This window comes from Phoca vitulina, unplaced genomic scaffold (assembly GCF_004348235.1).
Source record: "Phoca vitulina isolate PV1807 unplaced genomic scaffold, GSC_HSeal_1.0 scaffold5, whole genome shotgun sequence".
In the NCBI taxonomy this organism is placed as follows: Eukaryota; Metazoa; Chordata; class Mammalia; order Carnivora; family Phocidae; genus Phoca; species Phoca vitulina.
This window is the reverse complement of record NW_022589708.1, coordinates 66170178-66190639: the sequence shown is the minus strand read 5'-3', so window position 1 is coordinate 66190639 and position 20462 is coordinate 66170178. Positions and strand designations below refer to the sequence as shown.

The 20462-nt window shown below is 33.3% G+C and overlaps 1 protein-coding gene across 11 annotated transcripts in view; it reads left to right on the top strand.

Annotated features, from left to right (window-relative positions):
• NBEA (neurobeachin) overlaps positions 1-20462 on the top strand; it is a 696015-nt gene that overhangs the window by 306527 nt on the left and 369026 nt on the right. For all 11 annotated transcript variants that reach the window (XM_032403205.1, XM_032403204.1, XM_032403196.1 and 8 more), the window contains one exon: positions 5065-5192. In XM_032403205.1, coding sequence (XP_032259096.1) covers positions 5065-5192 — 128 coding nt within the window. The remainder of the gene's footprint in view (positions 1-5064; positions 5193-20462) is intronic.

The following is a 20462-nucleotide window of genomic DNA, read 5'->3' as shown; positions in this document are numbered from 1 at the left end:
TCACTTCACTTACTTATGCATGTATTTCCTAATTTACCCAGGAACATTTGATTAATGAAATCTGTTGTGGAATTCACTAGTGTAATAATTTCCTTTATAACTGAGCTGTCTTTTGTGTACATTGCTTAAAGTTACGTAATTATTTTCATTCTAGATTTTATTGTTATATATAACCATTTTATATGATTTAAGAAATGAAGAAACTTAAGAACTTAAATGTATCAAATTAAAGTATTAAGTTTTATTATATTTATGACATGCTAAGGACCTAGGAGAATACAAAATACTAAAACCAAAAGTAAGAATTATAACTTCATTAAGTGGCACAAGTGTAAAGGAGTTTATTAAAATAGGACTCACAACATAAGCAGTGTCCTAAATGAAAGTAAAATTATTGTGTTTTTCTAGAGTTCTTAAGGATATAACGTTTGAAAATAATCAATACTTTGTAGTGAAACATTTATGAGGAGATTAATTTAGAAAATGAGACAAAAATCTTACTTTTTTCTGCTGATTAATTTATTAATAATCTCCTTGGCCTTTGATATGTCCTGAGGTCAGTTATATTTGGCAAGATTTGAGAATAATTGCAACCATGGGTTTTCATACATTTTTTCCATACATTTTTTTCTATCTATCTTTATTCATAAAATTTCTTAAAACTGTAAATCTCTGTAAATGAGATTTTCTTAATATAAGTAAAAGCCAATACGTAATTGTGATTTTTAAAACCATAATATTAAAACTCTTGTGTTTTAAATTTAAATTTTAACCCAGGCATTAACACTTTAAATTTAAATTTCATCTAAAGCATTATTATCTTCTTTGAATATTTTGTTTTTATTGTTGGAGAATTTGTGAGAGTGGTTGATAAATTTACCCAACTTGAAACAGTAGTTTTTGTCATGGAAATTGGTAATTCTCTTTCTTAAAAGAATTTGCACTTTTAACTATCAAGAAAAATAGCCAATGTCAAAATAACATCATAAGCATCATTAATGTGACTGAAGGGAATGAAAAAAAAATTGAGTAGGGAGAGGGGAATGAGAAACTTGAGAGAATGCATTTCAGCCTGGAATTGGAAAATTTAGGGCCCAAGAACTTTCCTAAATACTAAGAAGTTGCTAGAGTGTTAAGATTATGAATCTCACTCAATACTATGTAGGGCAAATTACCTGTGTTCTGTACCTTCAAATTTTTTTGTGCATAAAATATCTTATACTTGAATAAATGAAAATAAGCTTTCAAATAAAACTGAAAAATTATTACTTACTCTTTTCCCTAAATCAAGTAAAATATGCTAATTTTTATTACAAAATAATTTGCCAAAGAACCTTGTTTTCTGGTAGTTATTACATGTGCTATTTAAAAAAATTATATTCAAAATGAAGAGAATAATTCATTTATTTTCATAGGACATAAGGCTAAGGAGTTCTCTTGTGTTAAAGTGTTTTATTTATTTATTTTTTACATGTTAACATAAATTTTCAGGTATATCTTGAGAAAAGGGAGTTTTACATTGTGCCCTTCTCTCAGATGAGAATTGAAATACCAGTATTTTTTTTTTTTTTTTTTGTAATTGGTGCTTCTTTGCCTGGTGTTAGAGGAGGGTATTAAGCTTGAGATCTACATTTATATCATGTTCTTTGAGAATTTAAATTGTGTAAAGATGAAGATCACGTACTCTTATCCGATGTTTACTTTCCTTTAAAATACATTGTGTGGAATCTATAAATATTAATGACAGCAACAACAAAAACCTGTCCATTTCCTTCACTGTAGAAAAGTGATGGTGAAACTTTTCCACTTAGAATAGGCTGTTGTTTGCCAACAACATGGGTAGACCTGGAGGGTATAATGCTCAGTGAAATAAGTCAGTCAGAGAAAGAGAAATACCATACAATTTCACTCATATGTGGAATTTAAGAAACAAAACAAATGAACAAAGGAAAAAAGAAACAAAACAAAAAAGCGGACTTTTAACTATAGAGAACAAACTGATGGTTACCAGAGGGGAAGGGGGTGGGGGGAAGGGTGAAATAGAGATGGGAATTAAGGGTACAGTTATCATGATGAGCACTGAATAATGTATAGAATAGTTGAATCACTATATTGTACACCTGAAACTAATTCAACACTGCACGTTAACTCTACTGGAATTAAAATTTTTTTAAATAAAATAAAAATTAGAAAAACAACAACAGCAACAAAAAAGAATAGGCTGTTGTTTGATAGAGAAATCTGGCAGTAGTATTTGATGATGATTTGCTGTACTTAAAGCCTTTGATCTCTTGCTGGGGAAAATGTTACATTGTTTGTTCCCCATTAGAATATTAAAATTATGATTACTGAATGATATGTAAGAGCATCGTTTAATATTCTATTGAGTTTTATAAGAAAATAGTTGCTTCTTAAAATACTATTGTAGGGATTCACTCATTGAGAAATGTCTGTTTTTATCCCTTACCCTTAAGTCAAGGTAATTAATACACATGTACACATACACACTTATGTGATTAGTTGATTAAATTAATTGAAGTTTCTATTTGATATGTAACCCTAGAACAGTACTGTTGCAGTTCTGAAGCCTCCAAATCATACATAAACCCATAAATTATGGAAAAAAGTCATAAACTGGGGAAAAATTTTCCTGAATTTTATTAGATAATAGTATATTACAATAGTATAACTATGATGTGAACCTTTATACATCTAAAAAATTTCTTAGGTAATTTCACTCTCATTAATTAATCTTAAATAAAAATATTCATGCTTCACTCAGAATTCAGGTACAGAAACAATAACATCTAGATTTTTCCCCTGTTCATAGGCTTGCTCTTAGCATTCTTGCTCATCTTTCTTTAGAGGAGGGGATTACTTTAGCTGGGAAGTTATGGGACATGATCCTGGAGATTAGAAGGAATGAATTAATTAATAGATATTAAAAAAAAAGGAGTTCTGTCTTTATTCACTAAGAGTCAGAGATAGCTTATTATGATTATTTTATGACTTCAGGTAGCCTTCCCTTTGCTGTTTTATTACAATTTAGTAGTAGTAAATACTCTCATTAAAACAGTTATTTTCAAAGTGTGTTTCCTGGATCAGCAGTAGCAAACCACCTGAGAATTTGTTAGAAGTGCAAATTCTCACAGTACACCTAGACCTGCTGAATCAGAAGTTATGGGGATGGGGTTCTAGGAGTCTGTTTAAACAGCATTATAGATGATTCTGATCTACACGAAAATTTGAGAACCATTGGTTAAAGAAGGTGCTTATCACCACTACCTCAAAAACTAGTGATGTACTATATATTGGCTAATTGAACATAATAATAAAAAAAAAATTAAAGAAGGTGCTTACTTAGTTCAGGAATAACAGAGTAGGGGAGAATATTGAGAATTCTCTGTATCTTCAACATGTCTTCAAAGCCCCACTCAGCTCCCTTTTTCTTGCCCAAAGTTGTTCGTCTAGAATATTCTCTTTAAAGTTTGTGGAAGTGCTCACACCAGTTTCCTCTCTGACTTCTTTCCCTAAAGCTGTTGACCCACATAAGAGGAGACAAAATCAGATAGAAGTACTAATGGTGAGGCTTTGAGTGCACAAATGATTCAGATCATGCTGTTTCCAAGTTAGGAAAGAAGGAATCCTAGATTATTCCCTCACCCCTATTTAATCACTTAACAATGCAGTACTTTAGTTTTAAATATTAGTAATATATTTAAAAATTATTCAATGATTAATTACTTTTTTGTCATTTATATTTTCCTCACATATAGCAAAATGTTACTTAGTTTTGTGGCAGAACTTTTATTATTTTGAAGCATTTTTTAATTTTTGCTGTACATGTCTTCTGTGTAGAACAGTGTGTAGTCCTCTAACATTATATTATTATATTGATTTTGGTTTTTTTAATCAGAGCTACATTTTGTAAGAGTAAATATAGTTTTGTTATATTCAAAGTAGCTATTATATTGTAAGAGCTGCCATTATTGACCTCTCACTGTGTGCTGGGTACTTTTCTCTGCATTCTATGTGACTTATTGCATTTAATCCTCACCAGTAGGCACTATGGTCATTTTCATTTTGTAGGCAAAGGAAGTCTAATGCCCCAAGCTCACCTAGGTAGCATAAGAGAGAACCAGCATTCCAGTTCACACAGTCTTAATTCAAAGCATTTATATCTAAGAGAGATAGTTAGATGTTACCAGATTATTTATTTGCTTGAGCAGAATTATTCTTTACCCCGATTTTGTTTTTACATATACTACTTGAAGTATTTTCAAGAATGTCAAATAGTGCTTACATGAGGCCATATAACTTAAAATTTAAGAGTGAACTAATATAAATAATAATGCAGGAATTGGTAAATAATAGTAAGTGGGCTTATGAAATGGAAAATGCCTATTTAAGCATAGCAATTTAATTGTATTACAGTGAATTCTAGTTATTCCTTTATTTGTCCAGCTTTTCAGAGAATTTTTAGGCAACTCTAGAGAGTACAGGTTAATTCTTTGTAACTGACACAATGATCCATGTAGTAGGTGTTCAAAACAATTTTCTTTCATAGATAGAAAGATAGTCATGGAAGACATAGAGCTAGGAGCAGAGTCTGTGTCCCTTGCAGGTTATAGAATCCCAGTTGCCTTTCACAGAACAGTCATTCTACCTTTTTTTAAAGATTTATTTACTCATTTTAGAGAGAGAGCATGGCGGGGTGGGGCAGAGGGAGAAGAGAGGGAATCTCAAGTGTACTCCCTGCTGAGCACAGGCAGGGCTTGATCTCATGACCCTGAGATCATGACCTGAGACAGAATCTAGAGTCCTGGGATTAACCAACTGAGCCACCCAGGCATCCCTGGTCATTCTACTTTAGCAGCAGTCTTCAGAGTTAGCCTTATGACTGATGTGAAACTCTACAGGGTGTCCCTTCTACTGAAGCTATTACTATTCCATGAGTTAGAATTGTACTTTTATGATTTTTCAAGATTTTAATTTAGAAGTAAACTTTATTTGACTTTTTGTATTGAATTATATTTACTAGTCTTTATGTCTTAATTTCAACAGCATCACTGCAAAACTTGAAAGAGCTTTAGAAAAAGTTGCTCCTCTTCTTCGTGAAATTTTTGTAGACTTTGCCCCATTCCTATCTCGTACACTTCTTGGCAGTCATGGACAAGAGCTATTGATAGAAGGTATGATTTCTCTCTATTCTAATTATTTTTAGTTTCCTATAATGTATCTATTACTCATGATATAAATTGTACTTCTGGAGGAATATTTATTGCCAAAAGAATATAAAGACATTGCTGCCACAAATTCTAATAAGATATTCGTACATGCTTTCTTCTTACTCATTTTGAAAAATAACATGTTTTCACAGTCAATGCTAATAACAGAATGGAGAACTTTGAAAAAGTGTTGGACTAGGAGGCTCTGGCTCTGAAAATCCTAGTCTACCAGGGCTGCAGTATATCCTTCATTAGGTTGGTGTGTTTACTAAGCAATATGCTCTAAAATTTCCTTTTAACTCTAAGAGCCATGCTTCTGTAAATGATTTCCTTATTCACATAATACTTGTAATATGAAAATTCTTAACTGAGAAAATGTAAAGAAGTACTTAACCTGGAATTGACAAAGCTATTGTCTTTTACTCAACAGCAGCTTAAATGGAATGAGAAGGGAAAGCAGATAAATTATTATGAAGATTTAATTAATGCACCAGTATTAGGAGAGCAGCTTTTAAAAATATGGTTATCTGAAACCTTATTTCTTTAAAAAGTTTGTTTTATAAATATTCAAGAACTTCAGAAAGGGGTAATCCATATCTAGATGATCCTGTGAATAAATAATGGCTTTAGGTACTATTCCTTGAATTTAGCAGCTTATGTATATTTTTTTGCTTTTCACTTTCTATTTACTGTCGTTTTCCTGTGATTGTTCTCTCATTGTCTCAGCTGCTTTTATGAAATCTGTTTCTATTAGGTGAGACAGTAATTGTTAATAACCTGACTGGGTTTAAATCTTTGTTTACTACTTTCTTAGCTCTCTGATCTTTGTGAATTATTTAGGCATTTTGTAACTTATGTTCTTTCTATAAAATATAGTTAGTGATAGCACCTCCCTCCCAGGGTTCTTGTGAAGATTAAATTATATAATGCATATAAAGTTCTTAGAACAGTGACACACAGGTGAGCTATTCATTTTTTTTTTAAAAAACACTGAGTTCTTGTTCAAGGCCAAGCATTTTCTTAGGTACTTGGAATGTATTAGTTTATAACAGACAAAGATGTGGAATCTAAAAAAGGAAACAAATGAAAAAACAAAAGCAGAAACAGACCCATAAATACAAAGAACAAAATGGTGGTGGCCAGAAGAGAGGGGGATGGAGATGGGCAAAATGGGTGAAGGGGAATGGCAGACAGGCTTCTAGTTATGGAAGGAGTAAGTCAGGGGGATGAAAGGTTACAGCACAGGGAATATGGTGAGTAGTATTATAATAGCATTGTACAGTGACCGTTGGAAGCTACATTTGTGATGAGCAGAGCATAACATATAAAGTTGTCCAATCACTATGTCGTGCACCTGAAACTAATGTAGCACTGTGTGTCAACTGTACTTTATAAAAGGAAAAAAAAAAAAAGCAACCAACCTTAGTTAAAAAAAAAAAATCCCTGCCTTGTGGAGCTTATATTCTAGCAAGGAGAGGACATTTAGATAAGTATTGAACATAATAAATAAATTATAGACCATGTTAGAAGATGGTAAATGCTATGTTAAAGGATAAGTCCAACACAGGGGTTTGGGATTCTAAAAATGGCAGGGTCGGGTTGTGGTTTACTTAATAAGTCACCCTCTTTAAAACTGCAACCCAACTCTGCCATTTTTAGAATCCCGGAAGTGCTGTGTTGAACTTACCCTTTAACATAGTATTTACTATCTTCTAACATGCTCTATAATTTTAAATAGACCAATGATAAAAATTACATTTAAGCAAAGACTGAAAGGAGGTGAGTCATACAGCTTACTAGAAAAGCGTTCTAGACTGAGAGAATATTTAGTGCAATGACCCCCTAACGTGTTACTTTACCATAAGAAAAAAATTAATAAACATTACTGAAAAAATAAATCTTAAATATTTCCTCATTCACTAAAAGTCCCTTATTTTTTCTGTATTTATATATATATTTTTTTTCTAAAATGATTTGACAAATTCATATGAGAAATATATAAATAGTGGTCCAAGACATGCTAAAATAAACAGAGAATAAATTTAGAAATGTTAGTATTGGGTCCTTGTAGTGTTATTAAAACTGGGACACAGATCAACACTAAGTTTTCCAGCAGCCAAAGCAAAGAAGGAATTATTTTAAGTTATAAGACCCACGTTCCTGGTTCCTCAGTGACAGTTTGTGACAATGTGAAGCTCTAAGGAATTACTGTGAGATAACTTTTAACTGTCTGTGTTGGTCAGGCAAGACCCCACCCCACACAGATAGCCCCTTTCCAGAATTTTCTATGACCAGGCATCTGGACTCTTTCTTATTTCTTCCCAGCACTGCAGTGAGAAGGTAGGAGAAAAGGCTGGGTAGGAATTGAGAGCTGTTTTTCTTGGGCTTCCCTAAGGTTACCTAAAATATTCTGAATTGAGTTGAAAGGGTATGAAGAACACACCTCTTGGATTTTTAGAAAAAGTGACTATGCTAGAAATGAAACATTGGAACATGTTATATATTGAAAGTTCTCTTTGTGTTCATCTGGCAGAATACAATTTTATGTTGTAACTTTTCTGCATCCAAAGAGTTTAATATATACCATTTTTAAAACTATGTGGATGTAATGTTCATATCCCTTTTTTGCGTTAAAAGTATTTTACATAATAAAATGATGATAGTAAATGGCAAAATTTTAGATTTTAAGTTGTATTTTTTAAATAGAAAGTTGACACACTTACAGTATGTCCTCCAAATTTCTGCCAATCAATACAATCCAAAAATCTAGGAACATCTGTAACAGAACAACATTCTGTATCCCTCACAATTTAGTTATAACTTTGCTTTTCAGACTCAACTAGTTTCTGTCCTCTTTTATAGAAGACATTAATTAAACATGAAAACAAGTCACACGTTATTACATTTCCTTGTTTTTGTATAACTCTTCTTCTACATTCGATATTTTTCCTTTTTTCTCTCCCCCAAATTATTCTCATCCTTTGAATCCTGTTTCAGATTCCTTAAGTCTAATTAATGTCTTCTCTTATGTGATCTTGTGCCATTTTATTTATACAATTTTGATAAAATTATTCATCACTTATAAATAGGAAATATCTTATTGTTTATATTGTATTGCCTAGCTTATTTTGGTACATAATATTCAGTATTTTTTCCTTATACTTGACTAGAACATTATTTTTGTTACTAATATTGGTAGAGGTAAGTTTTGAAAATAAGGTGGTAAGACAGGTAGAATGTTGTGTTCTGTGGTAAGAATTCCCAGTACTGATCAGTCATCCACACCCGTGAGCTGGCTGCTGTGCTCATCCAAGGTCTATTCTTGCTCTCCACCCCAGCCTCTGGAAATACATGTCCTTTCATGTTCTCATTCTTGAACATGTATTCTTGATCATTCTTTTTTCCTCTCTTCCATTTCCCTCCTTTTTCTCATTTGAAACATTATTCCTCTCCTCTGAGAAGAAAAACTGTCAAACTATTATAAAGGACTCAGGAAATTTACATGATAAAAATATCTTTATGCTAGCCATTGAATATTTAAAAATAGTGCTTATGATGAATAAATCCCATTGCTTTGACTTCATCATGTTTATCTAAATGGTAGGAACAAAGCTGGATTTAGATAAGTGAAGGTATTTTATGTCCTATGAAAAGAGAAGGCAATTGTTCTTAATTTCAAGTAAACATAAAGTGCATTTGAATGGCATCTTTACTTGTTGTTTTATATTCATTTGTTCTTAATTTACACTTGTATTCATGTAGTTTTTTTAATAAAATAATCACTGATACTTTGTATTGTCTATGTCCTTTAAAATAGCTAAAATAGTGTTGTTTCATTTTCTTAATTTGTCTATCACTTTTATTAGTCATCCTGTGTTAAATTACTATTATATGATTCTAGAGTACTCAATGTAGTTCGTACCTTTTAAGGTCACTCATTAACGGTACCGTTGGTGTATGTGTGTTTTCACTTGGCAATAATTAAGGATTTTTGGAGACAGTAGTTATTTGGAGCTTAGTGAACTTTCTCTAAGAAAATTCTAGGTTTTAAATTTGCAAACTAATGCATAAAAATTAGAGTCAGTGTGTATGCAAGTATCAAAATCCACCAGCCCAAGATGACAAAACAACCTTTGGTCCAATGGTTATATTTATTTGGTTTGCTGCAGCAATGGAGGATGCACTTCAGAGGTTCAGTTGTAGATTGAGGAGTCCTAAGAACTACAGTGAGCCTATAGTTATCATTAGTAATAAAGAATCAGTAGTCACCTAAGTTAATTAGAAGAGAAAACGTTTAGGGGTGTGTGGGGGGGCTGTGTGTGTGTGTGTGTGTGTGTGTGTGTGTGTGTTAGCCTAGTGTCCTTTACTCTGTCTTATTCCACAATAGCAGAGTGGCCCTGAGAAATCACTATTTATATTCTGTGAGCATTATTTATGTTAGGTTGAGAACTCACAAGAGTATTAAAGGTAACTTAATTATGATGCAGATACAGCAGAAAGTCTTATAGCATCCAAAGTCAGGAAATGAAAAATAGGTAGACGTCAGGCAACCTTGAAATGGGAGAGGAGAGTCAGTACCAAGGCTGCTCCCTTTGACTCTCAGAGCAACTTTATAGCCTTCCATATTTGCTTCTCTCTGTGTATCAACTCAATTTTTCACTTCTTTCCCCGATTAACTTCACTTTTTTAGTCATTGGAACCTGGCCCAGTATAGTACCCCACTCTGACTCCACATGTGCTTTTAATGTAAATGTTTTTCATCAGTTGACTATAGTCACTATATAGAAGAGAGGATCTGAGTGGCTCAGCCTTGGGTCTGGTGTCTACCTCAGTTACAATCAGCTAAGATTGGGGTAGATGGGAGGGGTGAAGTTGGGTGTAATATATAGGCTGCCTCTTTTAGAAGCTATATATATAAGTTTAGAAGCTATATGTATAAGTTAAACATATTAGAAAGGGATGGTCGCAGTGCAGGAAATGTTATACTAAAGTGTCTGTTACACTTTTGGTGACGTTAATAAATGTTTTATTAAAGTCATACAATACTCAAGAATATTTAAGTTTCCAAGACTAGCATTTTTTTTATAATAGCATGGAATTTCCACTCAACCAAAAGAGAACATCATTAAAATGTTATTATAAAAAGAATGACCCTAATCAAGAAGCCCAGTTGACCCTTGGATCATTCATAGTAAAAATATGGCCACATAATTAGAAAAACTTACATATCTTTATTTTGATTCAAAAATTATAGATTGAAATGTATTTTCAGAAGTTATTTTAAAATGGCAATAATACAAAAAAATGTACATGGCAGATTCAGTATAGATGGTAATGAGTGGCATACTTTTTTAAATAACCCTGAATTCCTCCATGAAAAACAGAACAATAGATGTTGAAACAATAACTACAGCAACAAAAAATGAACAGTTACAACCAAACTAGGTGACAAGGTATCCCACTGATACTCCAAAATATGACTGGGTTGAGATGCAAGAGCTACAAGATAACACATGGATTAGCAGAGGCCAGGGAGAAAGTGGTGGGAAACAAGGTGGCATCTGAGGAAACTAGTCTACAAGTACTCATTGGTAAACCCAGAGGGCCAAATTGAGAACCCCTAAAATAGGGAAGGCTTTTGCACACTATAATAGCAGATGAGTCCAAGGGTTCCATGGTAAGGCTGGAAGGGGCTGAGCCATCTAGACGCCATGAGTAATTAGCCAACTAAAGTTCTCCCAAGACAAAGCCCCACATTGAGAAGAAACTACTATGAATAGAATCCAAATTGAGCAACAGAAGGGCAAGAGAGATAAAGAGAAAGTCCACATAAAAATGGGTTATGAACACAGTGCTGATAGTTCTCAGAAAGTAGGTTGTCATATTTTTGAAAATTATATGAAAACAAACAGAAGAGGGATCTCATGATAACCACTAAGCTCCAAATAACTATTTTGGAGAACTAACCATTTAGTTATATGAGAGAGAATGTGGTATATAATGACTATATGCTATGAAAACTGAAAAAAGTAGAAGGACAATAATTATATTTGTAGTGGCATTATTGATGTTTTTATAAAGCTGTTGCATAATGTTTTTATAAAACAATTAGTAATTATTGATATTCTAATTATTTTATCTTAAAAATCAAGATTCTCATTAAATAAAGGAAATCCAGATATAAAATACAGTTTAAGCAAATCATTTAGTTTTGAATTTGAATGGGACATTATAAAAGCTAAATTTTTATATGCACACACACACATAAACACTCACACTCACATATGTACTCTAGTCCTGTGTACTGTTTCGCCTAGGAACAAAGACCCAAGTTAGTAGCAGTGAGGATGTTTGGAGTCCAAATTGTAGTCTTGAAATATCATTTGCCAATGAAAGAAAGCAGTTTCTTGGAGAAATGGGTAATTTCAAGGCTAGAACAGTAAGTGCTCATGATTTGCCTGCAACATTTAGTGATACCAAAACCAAGGAAGATATCAAACACTGTCAAAAAGGCTCAGGAGCTAACTTGAAGACACTCTTATTGGCCAAAGATGGGGGCATTTTGAGTACCAGTAAGTTAATAACTCCAAAGCATCAAAATGCATGGATGTGTTTAAATCTGTAAGTCATAAGAATGATTTTTAAAATGACTTGGTTGAATTTAGAATGTAGGGAACCAACTCATTATTTTAAAAACTGATCAATAAAGGGAAATATTTATCCTGTTATTCCTTTGTAAGTTATATCATTTGTGTTATCAAATCATTAATGAGGGTAATCTTCTTTTTCTAGAAATATAAATATATCTGATAAGTAATGGATATTTGGGTTAGATCATTAACATTTAGCATCCCCTCAGGAATTAATAGATCATAGCATCAATTGCTGCTAACATCACAGAAGGAGAGACAAATAGACAACCAGATGAAGAAAACACTATCACTCATCAAGACTAACTGGCTGACCTAATTAATTAATTAATTAATTAAAGCTGAATCTGATTGATTCTATATATCCAACATGTTAAACTGTGCCATGAGAATTCCGTCATCAAAATTAACACTGGTGGAAATTCTGCACTACAAATGTCTTGGTTTCATCAAAATAATTTATATAGGAAAAGAAGAGTTAAGGGGATCTATAGCTTAAAAGACCTTTAAAAGATATCTCAAAAAATCAATAAAATTGGGTTGTTTATACATATAACTCTATCATTTGGGTGATAAACTTTAAAAAAAAAAAAAAAACCATAATGATTATCATAAAAACTAGATAATGCTTTGTTAAAAGTAAGGAGAATAGCACAAGACACAAGGAGACTTTTTGGGATATTTGACAAAAGTGTTTCTTCAGCTATGTAGTAGTTTTAAGGGTGTTCATTTTAAAATAATTCATTAAACTGTTTTATGCATTTTACTTATCTGTGTTATATTTTACAGAAGTATTTTAATGTTCTCTAAGGAGAAAGTTATAAAAAGCTCTTAATGACATTAAAGACATAAGTAATGGTGAACTATATCATGTTCATGGTAGGAAGATGATCTCACAAAGAAGTAATTTCTGTCCATGATAATCCATCACTTTGAATAAAAATTTGTTTTCAAAAATCTCAAATTATTTTCACGAAATTTGATGAGTTTTTCTCTTAAATTTCTAAAGTAGAGTGAAGGGTTGAATATAACCAAGATAATTTTAAAGATGAGCAAGCTATTGTAATTTTAAAAGTGTATAATGGCCCAGGGCTAAACAGATCACTGTATCAGAATAAATATCCAGAACCAGATCCCAACTCAGGGCTGTGACAGAGCTGTCATTACAAAAGAAGATGGATGAACAATGCAATAAATGCAGCCAAATCAATTGCAGATTTTCTGTTAATTAAAATAATTGAATCCCTTCCTCACTAAATACACAAAAAGTCATACTAAGATGGTTGAAAAAGCAAAACTTCAAATCCTATAGAAGAAAATACAGGACAACATCTGTATTGCCAAAGTCAAAATATTTCTTTAACTAGACCAAAAAAACCCCATAAAATTTAGTGGTTGATAAATTTGACCATCTAAAAATTACTTTGGTTTATCAAAAGACACCATTAAAAAGTGAAAAGTTGGAGAGTGACATCAGCAAGATACTGAAGCAGAAAGCTTCAGACCTTTGTTCCTCCATAGAAACACTGAATAAACAACAATATATAGACCAAAAGAGCTTTATTAAAACTGTAAGAACAAGGGGCGCCTGGGTGGCTCAGTCGTTAAGTGTCTGCCTTGGGCCCAGGTCATGATCCCAGGCTCCTGGGATTGAGCCCCGCATCGGACTCCCTGCTCAGCGGGAAGCCTGCTTCTCCCTCTCCCACTCCCCCTGCTTGTGTTCCCTCTCTTGCTGTGTCTCTCTCTGTCAAATAAATAAAAATTAAAAAAACAAAACAAAACTGTAAGAACCAGTTAAGAAACTGCAGCTACCAAGCAAATACTCCAAAAGTTAGAAATCCCATGGTATTTTGTTTGTCTTTGTGCTACCTCCTCCCCAGTGCAGTATGGCAGGCCTGGTCAAGAGGAAGTCACTGAATTCCCATGTCTTCCCTTGGAATAAAAGGGAAAGAGTGCAGATTCCTTGCAGCATTCTAGATTGTTTAAAAAGATGTTTCTTTTAGCTGAAAACCATGATCAACTGTAATAATTTTTGAGCCTACCACAACTCAGTGCTGTGTTGCTTAAGACTGAACTATACTCGGGCACCTAGGTGGCTCAGTCAGTTAAGTGTCTGACTCTTGTATTCATCTCAGGTCATGATCTAGGGTTGTGAGATCAAGCCCCACATGGGGCCTTCACTGGGCATGGAGCCTGCTTAAGATTCTCTCTCTCCCTCTACCCCTCCTCTCTACACGTATGCACTCTTGCTCTCTCTTAAAAAAAAATTACTTAAAAAAATTGAACTATACTGACTGCAGAATACATTTCTCTTCCTATTTTTGATTATTACTTTTGATAAATTTGGTTAACTGACACTTAGGTATCATTGTCCATTCTGTGCATAATTCTACTTAAGCAGCAGTGTGTATCGTTTATTGTTATTTTTTTTTAAAGATTTTATTTATTAAACAGAGAGAGAGGGAGAGAGCACAAGCAGGGGGAGCGGCAGGAATAGGGAGAGGGAGAAGCAAGCCTCCCTGCTGAGCAGGGAGCCCGATGCGGGACTCGATCCCAGGACCCTGGGATCATGACCTGAGCCGAAGGCAGACGCTTAACGACTGAGCCACCCAGGCGCCCCCCTAGAGTTGTTATTGATATTATTTTAAGAAAATGGTCACCAGCATTTGAGGAAAATTTCACAAATATACACCAGTGATGTTTTGAATAACATCCCATATTTTTGCAAATGATCCATTTTTGTATTAGGGGGAATATACTTCACATATTGTGCTAAATATAAAAAAAAAATTAGGAATTTTTAATCAACCATTTTTATTCAAGCAAAGTATTCTATGTGTAATTCAGAAATTTTATCTTTCTAAATTATTCTTTGGAGGTATTTGTTGGTAATGATGATCACTTGAATTTTTACAAATATGATAATCAAGTAGCATTTTATCAAGGGATCTTATCATAATTTTCAAGTAGCTACTGAAGATTTTTAGATACCTGAGTAATTTGTGTTGTCAGGATGTCAAGAGATCATGGTATAACAGAACTTTAAAGAAATGATCCTTCAGAAATGACATCTTCAAAAAGGTTTTTGTATGAATCAAAACAAAATGGAAAAGGGATGTGCATGATTGATCCACTATTTCACTTGACTTAACATTGACAATCAGTGCTTTAATAATTGTGACAGCCAGATTGCCTTCATATAAAAATTATAATCTATTATGAAGATCAGAATATCTTTTAGTATTTGTTCCATAGTATATGGTATATGTTTAAGGATTTTACTCTAAATGCATAAGATCCTGTCTTGCTTTCAAAAAAGGGAGATCATATTAAAACCTGTGAAATAACAAGGTGTTTTTAGTCAGGATTAATACTTTTCTAGTATTGTTAGTTGAATATAAAGTCCTGCGACTTTATATCTTATAGTTCACTGGAGTAGGAAGAAAATGGCAGTGACACAATGTTTTGAAGGAAAATCCTAAAATATTTAGCATGATTTCCTCTATTTTGTCATGATAGAATAACAGTGAGTGGATTTGCCCTCTGAATGTAACCACTAGAAAATTGAACAAAGTACATAAATCAACAGTTTTTAGATCTTGGACAGTAGGGCAATGTGAACTGTAATCCCTGAAAAAAAGGAAATAACTGAGTTGGGTTCAGTGACTTCTATTAACATTTTGCCTGGAGGCACATTCTGGAGCATTGTGAAAGAAGGGCAATCTGAAGTAAAACACAGCAGTCTTGGTGAACTGAAGAGATAGGCACCAGAGGTCAAGAAGTTGTGGAGCACAGTTTCATAGAGGAGGTAGCTCCAGAAACCTGTGAATGGGCCCCTTGAATCTTTACTGAATACTAAATGGCACATGCATAGGAAGAAATTCCATAAGATAGGCAAAATATGACCAGGGGGTTTTGAAATGAGTATTTTCCTTACTTCAGGAGAGAGAGCATTGTTCTAACTGCCCAGCCAGAGTGGTGGGTCCTCACATTATTGGAGGTAGTGAGTAGAGTGCTCAGAAGAGTAACACATTAGTAGTAGAGTTAAATTATTTTTAGAGTACAGATTACTCTAGTGTAGATCCACCCTTAAAAAAAAATAAACACTTAAAAATAAGCCTCAAAAGAATCAATTTGATCCACCAATAATGTAACTGTCAGAGCAAAGCCTGACAGTTTAAAGGAACAAAAGCAAGACGCAAGCACTTAACGATGCAATAATCACAATTCCCAGTATCCAAATAAAATTACTAGACGTAAGATGAAGCAGTGAAGTGTAGCACAAAACCAGAAGGAAAATCAGTTGATAAATATGACAGAGATGGTGAGTTTAAAAGACAAGGATTATCAGATGTCATTAAAATGTTTAGGTATTAAAGGAAAATAACACAATGTGGAGAGAAATGAACAATATAAAAAAGAAAAAAAAGAAAAATTCATTTAATGGATTTAACAGTTTATTATACACTGATTAAGACAATAACAGTGAAGTCTAAGATACAGAATAGTATCTTTCCAAACTGAAACAGAAAATAAAAGACTAAATATATAAAAGGGGAATAGAACCACAGGAGTCTATGGATAAATCAAGCAGTTAAATATATTTGGAATTGGAGTGCAGGAAGAAGGAGGTTAAGACTATATATATATATAGGGCGCCTGGGTGGCTCAGTCGGTTGAGCGGCTGCCTTCGGCTCAGGTCATGATCCCAGAGTCCTGGGATCGAGTCCCGCATCGGGCTCCCTGCTCTGCGGGGAGCCTGCTTCTCCCTCTCTCTCTGCCTACTTGTGTTCTCTATCTCTCTGTCAAATAAATAAATAAAAAAAATTAAAAAAAAAAAAAGACTATATATATATATATATTTATTTATTTATTTATATTTATATATGTATATGTGTATATGTATATATATACATATATATATATATAAAAGACATGTGTAAGAAAAGCTTGTCTCAAAGGGTTGTATATTTTATATTCCCATTGTTTTTTGGACATTCTCAAAAAAAACTGTAGTGATGGAAAACATATATATATATATGAAATAATAGCCAAATAATTCTAAAACTATAAATCCTAAGATCCAAGGAATTCAGCTAACTGCAAGCAGAATCAACACAAAAAAGTACGATGCAACATCATAATTAAAGTGTTCAAAACTAGCATTCAAGGGAAAATTTGAAAGAACAGTCATCAACATTAAGCAAACCAACAACTCATTTAAAAGTCATTTGAACAGATACTTCACCAGTAACAATATTAGGATGTCAAATAAGCACATAAAAAGATGGTCAGTATCATTAGTAGGTAAATTAAGACCACAGTGACTCAGCACTACAAACATACAGAGAAGGGTTAAAATGAAAAATAATGATAATACCAAGTGCTGAGAAGAATTTGGAGCAACTGTCACTCTCATTCATGGCTTTGAGAATATAAAATGGCAGCCACTGAGGAAAATGGTTTGGAAGTTTCTTATTAAGTTAAACATTCACTTACCGTATAACCTAGTAATCCCATTTCTTGATATTTTCCCTAGATAAATGAAAACTTATTTTCACACAAAAACCTGTATACAAATATTCTTAGCAGCTTTATTTAACCAAAGCTGAAAAACTCAAGGAACAAACTATCGATAAACCTTACTACTTGGATGAATTCCAAAGACATTGTTGTCTGTAAGAAAAGCTTGTATTAAAGGGTTGTATATTTTATGTTCCCATTGTTTTTTTGGACATTCTCAAAAAGACAAAACTAGTAATGGGAAACAGATGAGCAGTGGCCGGGGGTTATGGGTAAGGGGAGAAGGTTACTGCAAAAGAATAGTACAAAGGATTTCTTGGGATGATGGAACTATTTTGTGTCTGATTGTGGTGGCTATACATGAATTAATATATGTGTTAAATCTCATAGAAATTTATATACAAAGTGAAAAAACGCAATTTTAATGCATGACAATTTAAATTTTAAATTAAATTTTTTATTATTGGGCAACCCTGTTGGGACCCCTCTCACTCTTGAGAGCTTTTTCTGTATCTTCACTTAATAAACTTCTATTGCTTTACTCAAAAGAAAAAATTATTTATTTGAGAGAGAGAGAAGGTAAGAGAGAGCAGGAATGGTGGGGAGGGGCAGAGGAGAGAGAGAAGCAGACTCCTTGCTGGGCAGGGAGCCCAACGCAGAGCTCGATCCCAGGACCCAGGGATCGTGACCTGAGCCGAAGGCATACACTTAACCAACTGAAACACCCAAGTGCCCCTTATATTAAAATTTTAAAGAACTGTCAGAGGAAAAACACATTACTTACAAAAATAAAAATTATTGCCAACATTTAGTCAGAAACTATGAAAAGCAGAAGATAGATAATGGAACTTCATTAAAGTGCTGATAGAAAAGACTTCCAACCTGGAATTCTTTAATGAAAATAATCTTCAAAAATGAAGGGGAAAGAAAGACTTTTTCAGACAACAAAAGATAAAATTCATTGCCAGCACATCTGTGCTCTAAGAATTGTCAAAAGAAATTTTCCAAGTAGAGTTAAGGATACCAGATGGAAACTTAGACACACACAAAGCAGAGTACAAGAAATATGCGGAGAGATAAAAATTTTTTCTCATTTTTAATTGGTGCAGAAAAAGCATTTGTTAAAATTCAACACCATTCATGATAAAATATCTGAGAAAAAAAGTCCCAAAGGGAACAAACTTAACCTAAAATTGGTCCCTACCAAAAAACCAACTGATGTTATATGTAATGTTATATATAATGTTATATGAAATAGTGAAAAACCAAATGAGATTGAGAAGGGAAAGATTTTGCCTTTCTAACTCAATTTAACGACTTTAATTCAACATTTTACTGAAGTATCAAAATACTAGAGTAAGGCAAGAAGTAAGAATAAAAGATATACAGATTGGAGGAAGTAGAACTATTTTTAAATGCAGATGAAATTACCATGTATGTAGAAAATCCTAAGGATTGAGAATGTAAAATGGTACAGGTTTGAAAAACAATTTGGTAAGGGGGCGCCTGGGTGGCTCAGTTGTTGGGCGTCTGCCTTCGGCTCAGGTCATGATCCCGGGGTCCTGGGATCGAGCCCCGCGTCGGGCTCCCTGCTCAGCGGGAAGCCTGCTTCTCCCTCTCCAACTCCCCCTGCTTGTGTTCCCTCTCTCGCTGTGTCTCTCTCTGTCAAATAAAATCTTTAAAAAAAATAAAAGAAAATAAAAAGAAAAAAAGAAAAACAATTTGGTAGTGTTTTATAGTTAAGTATTCAATTAAAATTTGACCCAGCAATTCCACAATAATTATTATTTAAGAGAAATGCAAACATATGTCCACATACTTACATAAAATTTTATAGCAACATTCATAATAACCACAAACTGGAAACAACTACTATATATCATTAAAAAGTAATTAAACAAATGCTTGTATTATCCATATGATATAGACTACTACTCAAGAATAAAAAAAACCTGATACTCAGAAAAATCCATGAATTTCAGAAATATTGTGCAAGAGCAACCTGGCTCAAACAAGTTCATATTGTGTGTTTTCATTTTTATGAAATACTGGAAAAGAACACATTTTTTTATAGTGTAGAATGCAGGAAAGTGGTTGCCTGGGGTTAAAGATGTAGAGAGGATTGAGAATAGTCACAAGGGAATTTGTGGGGGTGACAGGCAGGTACATTGTACTGGTGAACACATGGACATATAAATTTATCCTAACTCAGAAATGTGCATTCAGAATGTTCACATTGTATTTTATGTAAACTATCCTGCAGTAAAGTTGAATTAAAATCATAAAACAACTTAGTTATTGAATATGGGGGATGCATATTTATTCTTAATACATGGAAATGGTAAATATAGAAGTCAAGAGAAAGTCTAAAAACAGACTCCTTGGTTTCATACGTCACCTTTGGTTACCTTGGAGACATTGCAGAAGAGTCATGGGAACAGATACAGTATTGTAGAATGCAAAAGTGTTTGGAAAAGAAGCTGAACATAGACCAGTCATTGGAAAAATGTAATGACGAGACAGAAGAGGAAAAATTGATAGAGGTTCATTTGGCTACGTAGAATTTTATTCGTAGTGACAGAAGGGGAAAAAATCCTTTTGGAGATGTAAAAATGAAGATGCTTGTTAGGGGTAAGAGAAATTAATGCAGAAAGGACATCAAGAAGAGTTCAGACCAAATAGAGAAGTGCACTTTGGGAGGGAGCAGGGACATTTCTAAACTTAAAGGATAATTTATAGGATAGGAATAGACATGGGTTGAGGGAAAAGTAAATGGAATTTTCTGCATCCATTGTTTACTCAATTTACCTTTTAAAGATGTTCTAATTTAGTTTTAGTGGATTCTGTGTTCAAAGGCATAGCTCTTTTTGAATTGGACCTAATATTATGAGCATCTTGTTCCAATTACTTTTTTCCTTACAAATAGGTAGAAATTAAATTGTCCAAAAAATAACACTAATATTTACTAAATGTAGATGTTAACAAAGATTTTTTCATCATAGATAACTTCTAATATGAAAATAATACCTTCTAAAAGTAGAAATCATACTCTTTCTTCTTA